Here is a 16133-nt window from a genome sequence, read left to right on the forward strand (position 1 = left end):
AGTTTATTTACAATAAATTTCACTAGAGTGATAAATATTTATAAACATTCTATCGTATTAGAGCGAGCACATTAATATAAACCTGAGCTTTGCAGCTGCACTACTGTCAGAGCTGCTGTTATAGAAAATGAATCAACAACCATTTTTGCATTTGCTGTCAGAGTTGTGATGGATCTTCTCAGTCATCTATTGCATATGAGATATTTTCCTACATGGCTAGCGTTATTTCCACACTGAGTCACTCACACGCTGTGTGTATAGACTATGTTCTGTACATTTCTAACCTTTTATACATTCACAGAGATCCTCACAGGTATGGTACATTTCTATTGTAATTCTGGAAGTCTTTAAAGTGGATATGAAGAATTTATTATTGTAATCATTATATCAATTATTTCTCTCCATGGATCTCCCCCTGAGTCGTGCATTTAAAGACTAAATATATTTTTGGTTTATTTTTAACCGTTCCAGGTAACTTTATTTGTATTACATTTATACGTACCATTACTACTGAAAACTGATATGAGAACATGTTTTAGTCACTTAGTTTTATTAATCAATTGTGAAAACCTACTTTTGTAGATTAGTGATTAGTAAATTGTAATTAGTGTGGCTCTCACATACAGCTTATTAGTGTTCTATAGAGATTTAAAACATATATTTATATTTTATGTTATTAAATTTTATTGACTTTTATTGTTTTAAATGCGCGATATAAATAAAATGTACTCAATCTGTTGTGCAAGAGAGAAAAAAAGGTGACACACAAACTGTGCAACAACTGTTTTCTAATTGTAGATGTTATGTGCATTTGATTTGAGATTTAAAAACCCTTGTAGGAAGCTATGAACACTTAACTATCCAAAGAACCCCTGAGGAACCCTTGAGGAACCCTTGAGGAACCCTTGAGTTCATGAATGCAAATCTCATCATATTGATTTTCTGTGCTTTCATCCTTGTAGGATGTTTGAGAATATGAACATCAGCATGAGAAACTCGTCCCTGGACATGAAGGACAACCAGGGTCTCACTGCTTCATCCGTGATTGTTATATGCAACCAGATCATCAGTCTCTCTGTTGGACTTCCTCTAAACTGCTACATCCTTTTCCTTCTGTTCACTCAAGGCGCAGGGAAGGACATGGATGTGACCTTTACTGTGAGTCAGTCCGCCTCTGAGATCCTTCTGTCCTTCGCAGCACCTCTGTCCATCACATGCCACGTGAACGCTGATCTGTGTGCCACTGAAGCTCTGGGGTTTTTCTGGGGGATTAGCATGTCGGCTCGCTGCCACTTCCAGTGCTGTGTGTGTTTGGAGCGTTACGTAGCCGTGGTCCACCCCATCACCTTCCTTAAATACAGACACATGAAGTATCGCCTGGCCTGTGCTGTGGTGAGCTGGATAAACTCTCTGGTGTGTGCTGTTTTCTTCATATTCACCTTCCCACAGTTGCCGTTTAGCATTCTGGCAACCATATACAGTGTTATTTTCACCGTGGATCTTTTCTGTTTCCTGTTGATTTTGAAGGCTTTGAGACAACCACGACCGGGCGACATGGAGAGGGAGCGTGACTACGCTGGAGGGAACGCCATCAAGAGGAGGGCTTTTAATATAGTTTTTGTCAATTTAATGGTGCTTTTGATGCAAACCGTTCCACTTTTGTGTCTTTTTATCTTGAAACAAAACTTCCCTCTGGAGGTATTCAACTTAGCGCTAGCCATTGGCATGTCGCTGAATTTTGCAGCAGGGTTTATTCAGCCGATCATTTTTCTCCACAACGCTAGAAAATTAAGATTCATTAGATGCTTTTAAAGGTGGAGGTGATACGAGTTTTTCCTCCCTGCTTATTAACCAATGTAAGCAATATTATTATGCACTATTCAGTGAAGATTCAGCCATTATTACTGTTTAAGGAAAGAGGGTAGACATTTGGGCCATGGGGTGAGAGAACTTCACCACTTCCTGGTAATGTGCAAGAAGCCCAGTCCAAGCTGTGGTTTTATTTTGTGGTGCGCATTTTGTAGCTTTAGTTAGAGGAACACAACTGCAGTAAAGCATTCAGATACATAATGAACCTTGGAAGCATGATTTTCATGGTTCGTACCTGTAGAGTGCATTTGTTTCTGAGTATTGTATAAAATTTGTACTTGTTTTTCCCATATTCATGGTGAAATAAGAACAGCTCTGAGAAACCACAGCTATCTGGGTCAGAGACAAATCAACCAATCATCTGTCACTCTTCACGGTTTATTGAATGGTATACAAAGTGGTGGTGTGAGAAAGCACGAAGCCCGAAGCCACCGTCAGGCTCTAAACACAACACCTTCACATTTGTTTATGTTCTTTCATATCATTTTCTCGCTGCAGGTGTGCAGGAAGAGTCTCATTTCCCTGCGTACGTAATACATGGAATAATCAGAGACTGGACCGAACAGGACAAATTATTTCTTTATTTATTTTATCGTATCATACATATGAAAGAAGAAATTATTTTTAAAATAATTATATACATATGTTTGTCTGGTATCCAGGAAGACTTCCCTGTCATTCATATGCACCGTTTATCTGGTTAATGTGTTTACAGAATATTTAAAATATTTAAAAATTATTTAAAAGAGCGAATGCAGTCCAAGGTCACTGTGGAGTTTGAGACAACACACACCCTTGTTTATTTTTTCCCCTCATTATATATATATTTCGTTATATAACACACTCCCCATCATATCGCAGGTGTTCTGTGAAGAAGGAAATTTTCTAGTTCTTTCCTCACAGGTGAGTGAGTAAGTGGATTTTAACTCGGATTGATGTGGCATGCAAATGACTGCTGAAGCTTTTATTTATTACAACCTGAAATAAAACATCAGTTAGGATTCTTTCTCAAGCTGTAAAATTTATTTATATTTACTTATTTACTACAGCTCTGTTGAATTCTTGATTGTGATTGGTCCAAAGTTGTTGATTAATTTTCCATAGCAGCAGCTCTATATATCACAGGTTTCTGTTAATGCGCTTGTTCTAATACGTTATGGTTTCTATAGTAACAGCTCATTTAAGTTTTCTATAAGGAGGTGTTTATTGAACATTTATGGAAGGAGTCTCCAGTGTCAGTGCTTTGTAACAGTCAGAGATGAAACTCTAACTGTAAGTTTTCTGACATCTTCGGGACAGAGGAGCTTACGCTTCTTTGCAGTTTCTCTGTAAGAAGTCTCTTTTGTATTATGAACTGTGAGCGAGAAAGAGAGGCTGGCGAGGGAACAACTGTTTCTAGCTGCTATAACGTACGTGAGAACAGGAACTTGTTGAATGTGCACTTTCCATAACATTAAATGTAACTATAATTGAAAAAACAGGCAAATTAGTGGAACATTGCTGTGGTCTTAGGGCAATAAAAGACTTCAGGACGTGCTGTTATAGGAAAATAATCTGCGCTGGGTGAGAGCATCAACTCACACCACCCAAAGCGCTCAGTATTTGACTTTTATCATGTGAATTACAGATCTAATCTGAGATATGATGAACGAGAGCGCTGTGTCCTTCAACACCACCAGCTCAGTGATTCCACTGAACCCCCTGCGTCTGTGGGTCATTGTGATCTTGTTGCTCGGGACGGTGAATATGATGCTGACGTTGCCCGGTGGATTGTGGGCGGCGTGGCTCATGATGAGAAGCTCTCGTGCAACATTGGAATCAGAATTCTTCTCACTTCATCTCCTCTGTACTGAAATGACCTGCGCTTTCATCGTCCTCTGCGCAACATTTGAGTTTTACTTTCTGGACAAGCCGGTGCTGTTGCGGCTGATTAGCTTAAGGCTGTGCATGCTAAGTCTTCACAGTCAGCCTGTGTTCCAGTGCTGTGTGTGTCTGGAGCGCTACGTGGCCGTGGTCCACCCGGTCTCCTACCTGAGGTACAAACCCCTGAGGTACAAGGCAGCTGGATTGGGCGTGGCCTGGCTCGTAGCAGGGCTTCTTTCTCTGGGTGGCCAACTGAGCGGGAACCTTTTTGTGCTCATGGCGATTCTGCTGACGATCCTGTGTGTGGAGTTGTTCTGCAGTTTGTCCATCCTCGCCATCCTGAAGCGCAGCGGCCCAGGAGGTGTTCACGAAAGCAAGGAAGGTGAGAGAGAACGGAGCAGCCTTGTAAAGAAGAGAGCTTTTATTATCGTCTCTCTGCTGCAGGTGAAGCTGATGGTGAATTATTTACCCCTCATCGTAGTTTCATCCATGGAAGCCCTGATCTCTGATAAACAGCTCATGAGTGATCTGGTCACTTTAGGTATCACTTTTAGTTTCTTTGGTAGTTTCATTCAGCCGCTCATGTACCTCTACAGAGTCGGGAGATTAAACTTCATTACACAAAAGAAATAAACTCCTGAGAATCAAAACAGGAAATGGAAAAATTCCTTAAGAGAAATAGAGTAAGACCAAAAAAAAAAAAAAAACCCCAGATGTGAGAAGTTTCTGAGATTAAACTGAGTCAAACTGGAAACTGCAGTAAAATACAAAACATCTGAAACTCTTACATTTTAAACACTTAAAATTGTTTTAAAATATTACATTTTAATAGTTTTACAGCTTTGGAATTTTTTTTTTTAAATTACTTTTAAACAGATGTTTTAAAGTTTTAAACTAAATAAAATAGTACTTTTCTGGTAAATATGCAATGCAATTTCAATAGGCTTTATTTCTGTAAATTATATTTAAAATGTATTCTTTCCATTTTCAATTAAAAATAAATAAATCTCTATAGGAGACGTGATGATTTCACTTTACATTTTATTGTAAAAATGTTTTTTTTTCCTCTTTGACCCATATCATTTTGAGATGATGTGATATATTAAATGATAAACGGATGTGTTCTTTCTACACTAACGCTCACAATAAATATTCTTCCACTCGAAATCCATGTTTTTATTAACACCGAGTGTTCATTTAGATTTTTCTCTCACTTTCTCATTGTAAGCTGTGTGTGTGTGTGTGTGTGTGTGTAGAGTTATTCTTCTGTGTTTACTAAACCGCCCACTGAATAACATTTGATAAAAATCAGTTTAGTCACCAAACTGTCTCTGTGTGAGACTTTTAGTATGTACACAACACACACTGAGATTTAAAAAGGCTGATACAGACTTTCTTTCTTCCTGCTCGTTCATTCTTTCTTTCTTTAAACAGTCCTTCTCCACTTCTTCTTCTCTCTCCAGTTCCATTTGATCTTTTTGTTATCAATTATTCTTCTACACCTGGAGCAGTCAGGCATTAGGACCCTGGGGATGGGGTTTGAGTGAGTTCCATTGAAAGGTAAAGGTAATGGAATGTTGTTGGATCTGGACAGAACTTGTGAGTGAGAACAGTGTGGAGAACAACACCGTGAGCCTCCTGACATCCTGAGTGTCATTCACTCGTCTAAACCAGATTCACGCCTTCATTAACAGCTGGCGGCAAATATGAGCTTTGAAACAAAAGCATGACCTTTTTTTATTTTTTATTTTTAGCTTCATACAGCTATTTTTGTATGTTGGTCTTCCATTAGAAACCATCAGAAACCATCAGAAACCAGCACACAGACACATACTAATTTAATTACAGAATTGTTCTGTGCTGTAGCTGATTTTATGAACTCGTTTTTGCTTTCTTTTTATTTTTATTGTGGACTTCTTTTTATAACGCCACCTGTGTAAAAGAATAGACCCTGAACAGCCAATCAGAACGCAGACTGCCTCGCCCACTGCATTCACACAAACATCTAATGACGGAGATGTGACATGGCATCACAGCAGCTGAAGAGGAAGAATTCATCTGAGCCGAATTGTGATGGATTTTGGGGGGGAAAAAACCCCTCTAATATCATCAATAACATTCATGTAGCATTTTAATTAATGTGATTTGACCTTATTGTGCATTTTTCAGTCCTATTCGTTAAGATTATTATAATAATTTCCCACTGAAAACAACATCAAACACTGTGTAAGGTAAGGGAATACTTTTGTAAAAAATAAAAAATAATCACATTTCGTCTGAGGAATACAGAATATACCGAATAACAAAAGTGTTTAATGCAGAGAATAAAATATCAAAAATAATAACAATTATCTAGAGATATATTCGTATTTTTACTGAACCTGTGTTTTGAGTGTATTTTGTGTCAGAAACCACAAAGCATGAACTCCTCTGTCCTGAAGTTACAGCGTCATCACTGACTGCTACAAAACACTGACACTGGAGACTCCTTCCATAAATGTTAAATCTTCACCATATCAACAACGACACAGCAACTGGGTGCAAATGGGAAATAATTCGTTCACGCACAATCAAATTAGTAATATGCGATTAGTGGAACAAATTACAATTACGTAACTGTTCATCTCTAATACTACAAACACAAAACACCAGAACAGCTGGGAGCTATTACAAACTCTGTGTGTGTGTGTGTGTGTGTGTGTGTGTGTGTGTGTGTGTTTCACCTTCATTTACTAACATTTACACATTTATAAAACTAACAGATGGAGAGATGAGCGAGAGAGAGGGGGGGGGGAGAGAGAGAGAGAGAGAGAGAGAAAGGGAGAGATAGTGTGAGAGAGAGACAGAGAGGGAGAGAGAGAGAGAGAGAGGGAGAGAGGGAGAGAGAGAGAGAGAGAAAGAAAGGGAGAGAGAGTGTGAGAGAGAGACAGAGAGGGAGAGAGAGAGGGAGAGGGGTGTTTTTAAAGTATTTATGAATGGTTATACCTGTATAACCTGTTGGACTGGTTATCAGGTGTCTTCATGTTTTTGTGTGTGTGTGTGTGTGTGTGTGTGTGTGTGTGTGTGTGTGTGGAGGTATGCAGTCGCACCCTCCCTCCTGAGTTCATTACTAAAGTTTTTTAGCCATCAGCAGAGGAAAAAGGACGAGTGTGAAAGGGTCAGAGCGACAGTCGAGCCTCCATGTAACTTCTTAAATTGTGAGAAACTGAAAAGAGAAAATAAGGAAAAAAGACAAAAAAAGGAGGAAAAAAATTCTAATTGTAGACAGTATACGAGTGTAAAGAGCCCTGAAGCAGAGCAGCAGTGAAGGTAAGCTCATCCTGACCACTCCTAACGATCAAAACAAATATTAAACATCAGCATGTATTTGTTTGTTAAATTATTATTATTATTATTATTATTATTATTATTAGTATTATTATTATACTCAAATCCATGAGGTGAAATTTTTCTTCAGGCACTGATCTGAAATCAGTTTTGCACTCGTTTCCTTTACAGACTGTGTGTGTGTGTGTGTGTGTGTGTGTGTGTGTGTGTATCTGTGTCTAAGACACTTGTTTTCACAGACTGGTGCAGGTTTAGCTTCATTCCACAGTAAACAGAGTAGAAACACACTTTGTCTTCATCTGCTTCTACATTTCCCCAATTATTTATTCAAATATAGCAAAGAAAATAAAAAGTACAAAGTCTGATTGGTGAAGCATGAAATTATAGCACAGTGTGTGTATTATCGTGGCACTTTGTTGATGTGGACATGGCCATTAAGGCCGTCTCTGCTCCCAGTTATAACAATCTAGACGTCCCATGCACAACTTCTTTTTTTTTTTTGAATATTTTTACGCTCACTGGGTTGAAATTTTTATTTCTTTGTGCGTCAGAAAACCAAAAATAGATATGCCAGAATGTTTCTTTTCTCTTTTTTAAAGAGAATTTTATTAATTGTTCGGCGCTCTTTTGATTCTTGTCTCATTCCACTTTTAGAATATTCACAGTCGAGATGTTGATGGACAAGCATGCTCTGTGAAGGAATTTTTGAAATGCCTTACTCCATGTTGTGTCACAAGAAAAATCAGGCAGAATTGTGATGGATCTGTAAAGCTTTATGGATCTTGATATAGGGTGGCAGTGGGGTGGCAGCGGGGTGGCAGCGGGGTGGCAGCAGGGTTTCAACAGGTGGGCACATCCTGAACATTGCACACAACATTAAAACAACACAGGCATTAACACTATACTATCATTTTTCTATATACATCACTTTTCTTTTTGCTTGAGTTAAAAAACTTTAGACAATTATTAATGAATAAAAAAAGTCTTCACAGAGTGTGCTTGAGCTAAAAACAGAAATTCCAAATATTCAGCAAAATTTAAGTTAATTTCTGAAACGTCATCAATGACTTTTTGTAACTCTACTGAGTAATGAGACAACAATTCCTTCATTCATTCATTCATTCGTCTTCAGTGAGCTTCAGCGTGGCAGCGGATCTGGACATCAGTGCAGCTACTGTAAAAACAAATCTCTTTCCAGTCATCGCTTCATGCAGATTAATGAAAGAAAGCAGTTCCACCGTATCTTTATCTCAGAAAATTAATTTTTCATGCCTAGAGTTTAGTAAAAGATCATTTCAGTAAAATCTTATAAATAAATGTAACTTGCTAGTAGCAGAGTTTGTGCTTGTGTTTGACACTTAACTGTTTCTGAATTCATGCATTGTGGTGATATTATTTATTACCGAGTTATAAGCACATCTCTGGATAATTTTCACTGAAGTATATTTAGAGTTGAACTTTACACTGAAAAGGCTGCTGTTTCCATCTGCACCCACGAGAGCTCAACATGTATAGACAAGATGGATCTTGTCCACTTTAGGAGTGTCTGTAAATTCATCTTCATAATAATAAACTCTAAATAAAACCTTAACAGCCTGCACTATTGAAGATCTACCCCTGTTCTGTTATCTGCCTTGATTTAGCAATATTAGACATCTAAAATCTGATAGAGAACCAAAAAACCTCACAGACATCAAGTTTCAACAAGTCTCTTCCGTTGATGTCCATCCAGACCATGTCCATTCCTGTGGACTTCCTATCTGAGGAGCAGTTCTCCTGCTCCATTTGCCTGGACGTCTTCACCAACCCCGTATCCACACCATGTGGCCACAGCTTCTGCCTGTCCTGCATCACGTCGTACTGGGACAACCAGGGCAAGGCCTGCATCTGTCCGCTGTGCAAGGAGAGCTTCCGCAAGCGCCCAGAGCTCCACATCAATCACACCCTCAAGGAGATCACAGAGCAGTTCAAGCGCATGGCTGATACCTCTGGAAGCCCTGAGATCTCCACCAGTACCCAAGCTGCAAGCTCTCACTCTCCTCGCATCTCGGACCGAAAGATCAGCGGGTCACCTCGACCTGGAGAGCTGCCCGGAGGACTGTTGAAGGAAATGAAGAGCAGGTTTCATAGGACATCGTCCAGCGGGAATTTGTTGGAAGAGTCGTCACCATCTTCACCACCGCCTCCATATGAAGCCAGCAGGAGGAGGTTCAGCGCCAGCGGTTTCGGTTCAGCGAGCGCAAGCAGACCACAGTGTAGCAAGCACGGACTTTGCCTGGATATGTTCTGCAGGGACGACCAGACGTGTGTTTGTGCGATGTGTGCCGAGGGCGACCATCATGGCCACTCGGTGGTGCCGGCCCGGCGGGAGATGACCGTGAAGAAGGTGAGAGTGTGAATATACCAATAGTTTAACTAATAAATGTAAATAATGCCAATTTCTGACTGTGATCGGTTTCTGTGCTCAGTCTCAGTTGGGGATCATGGAGGCGGAGTTGCAGAGTTTAATCATGGCCAGAGAGAAGAAGATTGAGGACATTCAAATTTCGCTTGTTAACATTCAAGTATGTATCTCAGCACCATCCGTTCTGTACATATTGATGTATAGTTTTGCTCCAGGATTGAAATAAGTAAGGAATAAAACATCTTGCTGTTACAAGAAAACAGAGTTACTGTCACCACTCTATAACAGCCCCAAGTGTTTTATTGCTTTATACCACAGCAACTTGCCAATGATTAGAATATTTTATTTATTTAAGGACTACACCTCTTTTTCTCTATTTATAGCAACATTTAAGGTTGGGTAATTGTCATGAAACGAGTTTGTTCCTGTTGTCACTTACGTTATAGCAGCTGTAAACAGTCATTCCGTCACCAACCCTCTCTTTATTCCCTCTCTTTATTCCCTTTCTTTATTCCCTCTCTTTATTCTTTCTTGAAGTTAATAATACAGAAAAATCGAGAAATCACAAAGAAGTGTAAACTCCTCTGTCTGAAGATGTGGAAAATTTAGAGTTACAGCTTTATCTCTGACTGTTACACAGTGCTGACACTGGAGACTCCTTACACCTTAAATAAACATCTCCTTACAGAAAACTTCACCCGATCAGTGATTACACGTGTTTGGAATTAATTTATTCTGTGGAGCATCCGCTGTGAACGAGCTGTTGCTATAGAAATGATAACGTATTGGACCGAGCACATTAATAGTAAATAAATGTGTGATGTGCAACTGCACTACTGTCAGAGTCGCTGTTCTAGAGAATTAATCAACACCTCCTGACCAATCAGTTCAACAGTACATTTTTATGACCAACAAACTGCATAAAAACCAACATAAAAACTGTTTTGAAGAGCTGTGCTGAAAAAAAAAAAAAAATATATATATATATATATATATATTTCAAATATAAACAAGCATAAATCAGTGGTTTGGGGAGAGAACAACAACAAATAAATAGTAAAAGTGTTGCTAATGCTTGGGTTAATCCTATGCGACACACTCAATATAAGTAGCTAAAACCAATAAAAACATGTATTTGTCAAATTAAGCACAGTTTTTGATTACGCTGTGTGATATTTTACAAATGATTCGATTTTAGATGGTAAAATATGTTCTACTTTTATGCAGTGTTTAAGGAAACGCCCGCATCTGATTATGTACACTCTTAGAAGAAAAGGCTTTAAGGATTCTTTGGACAATTAAAGGTTCTTGGTAGGGAGCACTCTAATAAATAAAATATTGTTGTAGGGTCTACAGAGAACCTTGAAGGGTTTCCCCAAAAGCACCAACTGCAGAACCATTAACAGTTCTAGGCTGAGTGGTTATCCCTGAAGCAGCACCAACACCTCACCACTGGAAAAACGTCATCTGTTTCTGTCTTCAGGAAAACGCACAGCAGGAGGCGGAGATCACGGTGAGCATGTTCCGTGCCTTGATCGGTTCCTTGGAGAGATCTCAGGCCGAGGTGTTGGAGGTAGTGGAGATGGGCCGTGCTGCTGCAGAACTTCGCTCACAGGCCCTCATCCGGGACCTTCAGCTGGAGATCACCGAACTGAGGAAGAGGATCAGCACGCTGTCTCAGCTCTGTCAGTCCAACGACTACTTCAGCTTCTTCAAGGTCAGAACAACAACCATCATCATGATCATATTACTAGTGCAAATGTAAATATATATATATATATATATATATATATATATATATATATAAATTGTATATATGTATATATTTAAATGATCATTAGTGCTGTCACTAACGTTATAAAAGCCCTATTCAGGTGGAATTAGTTTTCTATTTGGAGGTGTGTAGTGTACTCTCTACTGGGGTATCTCTGGAATTATAGTCTGTATCCATCATATCAGTAATTTATGCAGAAATTAATCTATTTCCTAATATTTTTTATTAATTTAACCCTCAAAATTATCTGCCAAAAGAACAAGACTAATGTATTTTATGCTTTTAATTGGTTGTTGTATATTAGGTATCGTTATTAGTTAAATATATTAAAACTATTTTAATATTTTAATAATAGAAAACAGTCTAAAATCAAGATATTTACACATGCTAAGATGTCTTCTTTTTTTTTGCTTTTGACGACATGATAATCTATAATTTTATTAAGTTTGTTCTCCCTCATTCATAGTTCAGAAAATTAACTACATCCAGTGATGAGTTTCTTCTTCTTCTTCTTGATGTAGTTTCCATTTCAGATAAAGTCCATATGACTCACTTGTCTCGTTCTTGCCCACTTGAATAAGACTGTAATGTAATGAGTCAGAATTTGAATAACCGTTTTAATACCTTTACGTCAGGAGAAAATGGTTCTGTTGCTTGCCGTAACTGTAAATTAGTTTCTTTTGTTCATCTGTCACACCACATGGAACTGAAAAACAGCCATGGACAGCATTCACAGTCGTTACCCTGTAATTAACCAGTCCATCCCCTCATATGTGTCAAAAGAAAAAGAAAAAAACCACTTCTAAAAACATTCTGTACAAAGATGATGGACGAAAAAGTTAGTGACGCCACAAAACAGACCAATCTGTCACGTCTGGGAAACTTCTGTGCTGACCTGTGTGCTAAGATAACTAGCTAACCCATGTTACTTGCTTTACTAATGTGAGCTAGTTTATTAAGGAAAGCAGGAGGTTTGTAATTTGCATATTTATGCATGTTCATAGATTCTGGGATTTTTCACTGAGTGTAAAGTTGTATTTCCTTGCTTTCAAATGCTGAAAATAAGTAATTGCATGTTATTGAAGTTGATGTTGTTTTTTTTTAATAAGCTGTTGCTGCGACTAGTTAATGTTTTTTTTTTTTTTTTTTGTATTATCCTTCTATAAACATCACCAACATCTCCTTCCCTCAAAATTCAGAGACAATGTACAATATACAACATCAGTCCATCTTTCTTTCTCACTCTCTCCTCGCAGACGTATCCGTCCCTCTCTGCGGTTCCTCCGATGAAGAGCTGGACAGAAGTGACTTTGAGCGCCGACCCCACGGCCGGAGTGGTTCTGAAAAACGTCACTGAAATGATGGAGAAAGTCCAGGACCAGCTGAGGAAGCTGCCGCAGAGCTGTAAACACACACCGCTCCACTAATTCCATCATCAGGGAAAAAATATCACCATAATATCACTGAGATACATGGTCTCGATATTACATATTGTAAATTAGTATTGTATCATAGATTGTAAAAAGGGGCGGGGTTAGAAGTATTATATTATCATGAAGTGTGGTTGAGGCACGGCCAATCAAATTGACTCTCTTTGTCTTTGAAATAAAACTGACTCGTTCAGCTCGGTGATATTTCTACAGTGACAAATTTGAAACTATAAGCAGCTGATTTCTGATTGGTCAGAAGGTATTGAAGGTTTATATGAATGTACTCATTCTATTACCTTATTGTTTATTGAGTAACACCTATACCATTCTATTACCTTATTGAGTAACAGCTCATTCACTGGACTTGTATGGCAGCCACTCCACATAAACGGGTTGGAAAGTGTGTGTAATCGTTGATATGGTGAAGTTTTCTGTAAGGGGATGTTTTTTTTTTGTTTTTGTTTTTTATAGGGAACCCTGACTATGAAGACTTGTATGGTTTATTAGATTAACGCTGACATCCGCTGTATAAATCCGCTTTACAAAAACACTCTAGATGTCAGGGGTTTTTTAAATAATAAAAATCCTTGCACTCGTATGCCGCCACTGTGCCATCATGCGTCTACATTCCGTCTGTGTGCATGGAAATACAGCTCATAGTTGAAATTCTTCTCCTAGTCTTACAGTCACAAACAGGATTAAGACATAAAGAACCAGATGTTTTACAGTGTGTGAGAATGCAGTCAGGAGTCGAGGGGAATAAGAGCTGATTTAACAGCTGTGCTGCTGACAAAACAATGTAATCAAACCGAATACAGCTCCATTAATATTAATATTAATATGAATAAAGATTTATCCTGCACAGTTAAGGCAGGTTAATGAACACAGTCCATCACTGGGACGTCAGAGTGTTTGGTCTTTAATTAACTATAAATGCTTTGCCTTGATTTAGTGCCTGAAATATACAGTTTTTTGTTTGAAAAAAGGGATCAAACTGTACTTTCCCATGTCACTGGGATGGTACCATCAAGACTACATCTTACGGATGTTTATTGCGAATCTTTTACCTTTAAAAACACATTAGTGGGTTTTGGGGAACACTGATGTATCTGTAAGGATTCAGCCTAAAAGTGTGTGTGTGTGTGTGTGTGTGTGTATGTGTGTGTTTTACAGGTTTACATTCAGCGATGGAATCACCTGTAAAACAACAACCACGTGAGTTTAATCTGTTTTTCTTTTCATTAATTTGGAGTAGAAGCAGAAATCTTGGTGATGAAATTTTCTTTTCTGAATGCACGCAATAATTTTATAAACTTTGCAGCACCATGAGAGATCACTTTTAGTACATATTATTTTAATCTCTCTCTCTTCCTCTCTCTTTTTCTCGTGTGTGTGTGTGTGTGTGTGTGTGCTTTCACTTGTAGGACTTTGTAAAATACAGGACTATGCATGTGAGTTTTTTCCCTCAATTCTTCTTTGTCACTTTGTACAAATTTCAGCTCCACCTGATGAAACCTTCACATTTGAACTCCGCTGCCCCCTTATGGACGCTCCTGTATTTTATTTATTTATTTATTTATTTATTTATTTATTTATTTATTTTTTAAAAAGAAAGAAGATTTAAAACATTTTTAAAAAAACTTGTCACGTTTAGTTACTAGACTGTGATTTGAACAAAATACTTTAGACGAGCTTCCATTGAGAATGTGCAGAGTTCAATCCACTCAGTTTCATTAATTATGAGATTTATGTCCAAATTTCAGCCGCTATCGACTTGCTTGTTAAAATGAACTGAACAGTTTTACTTCAGAGATTCAAAGTTTTTCTGCTCATTAATAAATTACAAATTGTACCTGTTGTATAAAAGGAATAAAACACTTCAGGACTTGCTGTTATAGGAAAGTTCACATCAGGCCATATCACGCTAGCCCACTGTGGATTATTTTTCTATAACAGCACTCCCCGTAGTGTTTTATTCCTTACATAGTAAACCTCTAACCACGGACATTGCTCCTCTCTCAGTGGACGTTACTCTGGACCGAGACTCTGCTCACCCTAGACTGATGATCTCTGAGGACTGTAAGCAGGTGTACTGCACTGACCACTATCAGGCCGTGATGGACGTGCCTGAACGCTTCGACCGCGTGGTCTGTGTGCTCGGCTGCCAAGGCTTCAGCTCAGGCCGCCATTACTGGGAGGTCCACGTGGGTGAGAAGACGGACTGGGACCTGGGTGTGGTCAATCGCTCGATCAAACGCAAGGGGAAGATCTCGATCAGTCCGACTAACGGCTACTGGCTCCTGAGTCTACGAGACCAGCATGAATACGCCTTCCGTGCCAATCCGTCGATGCCCATTTACCTAAACCCCAAACCTCAGAAGGTTGGGATTTTCATTGACTATGAAAAAGGACAAGTGTCTTTTTATAACGCTGACACCATGGCACTTATTTTCACAAATGTCTATTTCTTTACTGAAACCTTATATCCGTGCTTCAGTCCTTGCACCAACAAATCCGGGAAAAACGAGGCTCCTCTTGTCATTTGTCCCATCATTCTGTCTGAGTGAAAAGCGCTGATCAACACATTTTAATCTTTTACAATTTGCAAGCGTAATCGTCTATAATGATAGTGATAGTGAAATGAGCTGCGAGTTGATTTTAAATGAAGCGTATAGACTGCTGCAGGGATGAGGAATTTTTGTAGGCCAACCCAGAAGTTAGCATCACCCTGGTTCCCTCGACAAAAAGCTAATAGGATTTTTCCATTGGCTTTTGGATTATTACGGAAAATAGTATAAACGAGTATAAACACAGCAAGGCTGTAGTAGAGGCGTGATGATGTTTAATTTCCCCGACAGCCTCTGAAGTGCCATTTAGCCACATATTAGCAACCGTCCTTTTCAATACACACAACTTAAAAGAAATCACGAGTAGGGTATTACTGATGTAATTTATGTCATAGAATAAAATACATGAAAAAATGTTGAGCTTGTGTTTACTACAGACATTATTTCAGGTATTTATCCAAAAACCCATTCAATAAACCCATTGACTTTGGGACGATGGAACCGGAAGTGCTAAAATGCTAACTCATTCCCGAGTGTTAGGACTCATTCCTGCAGCAATCTATTAGCTAGCTAGCTATATTAGTTAGCTTGAATGGAGTGAGGCTGCAGTGGAGAAGAGTGGGTTTTGTTTCAGTTCAGAAAGCGTTTCTGTACAACTGTGTGTAAAGTGCGTTTTTATTCTTTACGCTGCGTCAGAATCCTTCGTTTTTAATAAACGATAGTGGCGGATCGTCAAGAACAACCTAGCGAAGAGCAGTTATTTTCAACCACCGTGTGTTGTGTGTAGATATTTTTTCTCATCTAGCCGGCGTGTGCTGCTAGCGATGAACTCCTCATGCTGAGTTTAATGTTTAAGATGTTATGGTGTCGGCATGAATTTGCATGCAGAGGAAAGGAAG

General features: G+C 38.8%; 1 protein-coding gene across 2 annotated transcripts; it reads left to right on the forward strand.

Moving 5' to 3' along the window:
* The first annotated feature begins 6554 nt into the window (after positions 1–6554).
* On the forward strand, positions 6555–15450 carry btr01 (bloodthirsty-related gene family, member 1). Of its 2 annotated transcripts, none has more exons than XM_053619458.1 (8): positions 6555–7041; positions 8703–9445; positions 9528–9623; positions 10947–11180; positions 12494–12641; positions 13841–13882; positions 14092–14118; positions 14690–15450. In XM_053619458.1, the coding sequence occupies exons 2-8, from the start codon at positions 8780–8782 to the stop codon at positions 15232–15234; spliced, it is 1758 nt and encodes a 585-aa protein (XP_053475433.1). In that variant the 5' UTR covers positions 6555–7041; positions 8703–8779; the 3' UTR covers positions 15235–15450. The 2 variants fall into 2 exon arrangements, with proteins under 2 accessions (XP_053475433.1, XP_053475435.1); XM_053619460.1 differs by having other exon boundaries at positions 8792–9445.
* The last annotated feature ends 683 nt before the right edge of the window (positions 15451–16133 follow it).

The sequence above is a fragment of the Ictalurus furcatus genome, chromosome 29 (assembly GCF_023375685.1).
Source record: "Ictalurus furcatus strain D&B chromosome 29, Billie_1.0, whole genome shotgun sequence".
Classification (NCBI taxonomy): domain Eukaryota; kingdom Metazoa; phylum Chordata; class Actinopteri; order Siluriformes; family Ictaluridae; genus Ictalurus; species Ictalurus furcatus.

Bases quoted from the DNA above. Each gene is read 5' to 3' on its own strand.
- btr01 (XM_053619458.1), top strand. From the start codon at position 8,780: ATGTCCATCCAGACCATGTCCATTCCTGTGGACTTCCTATCTGAGGAG. The intron at 11,181-12,493 runs GTCAGAACAACA...CTCTCCTCGCAG, and splicing joins ACTACTTCAGCTTCTTCAAG to ACGTATCCGTCCCTCTCTGC. The intron at 12,642-13,840 runs GTAAACACACAC...TGTGTTTTACAG, and splicing joins GAGGAAGCTGCCGCAGAGCT to GTTTACATTCAGCGATGGAA.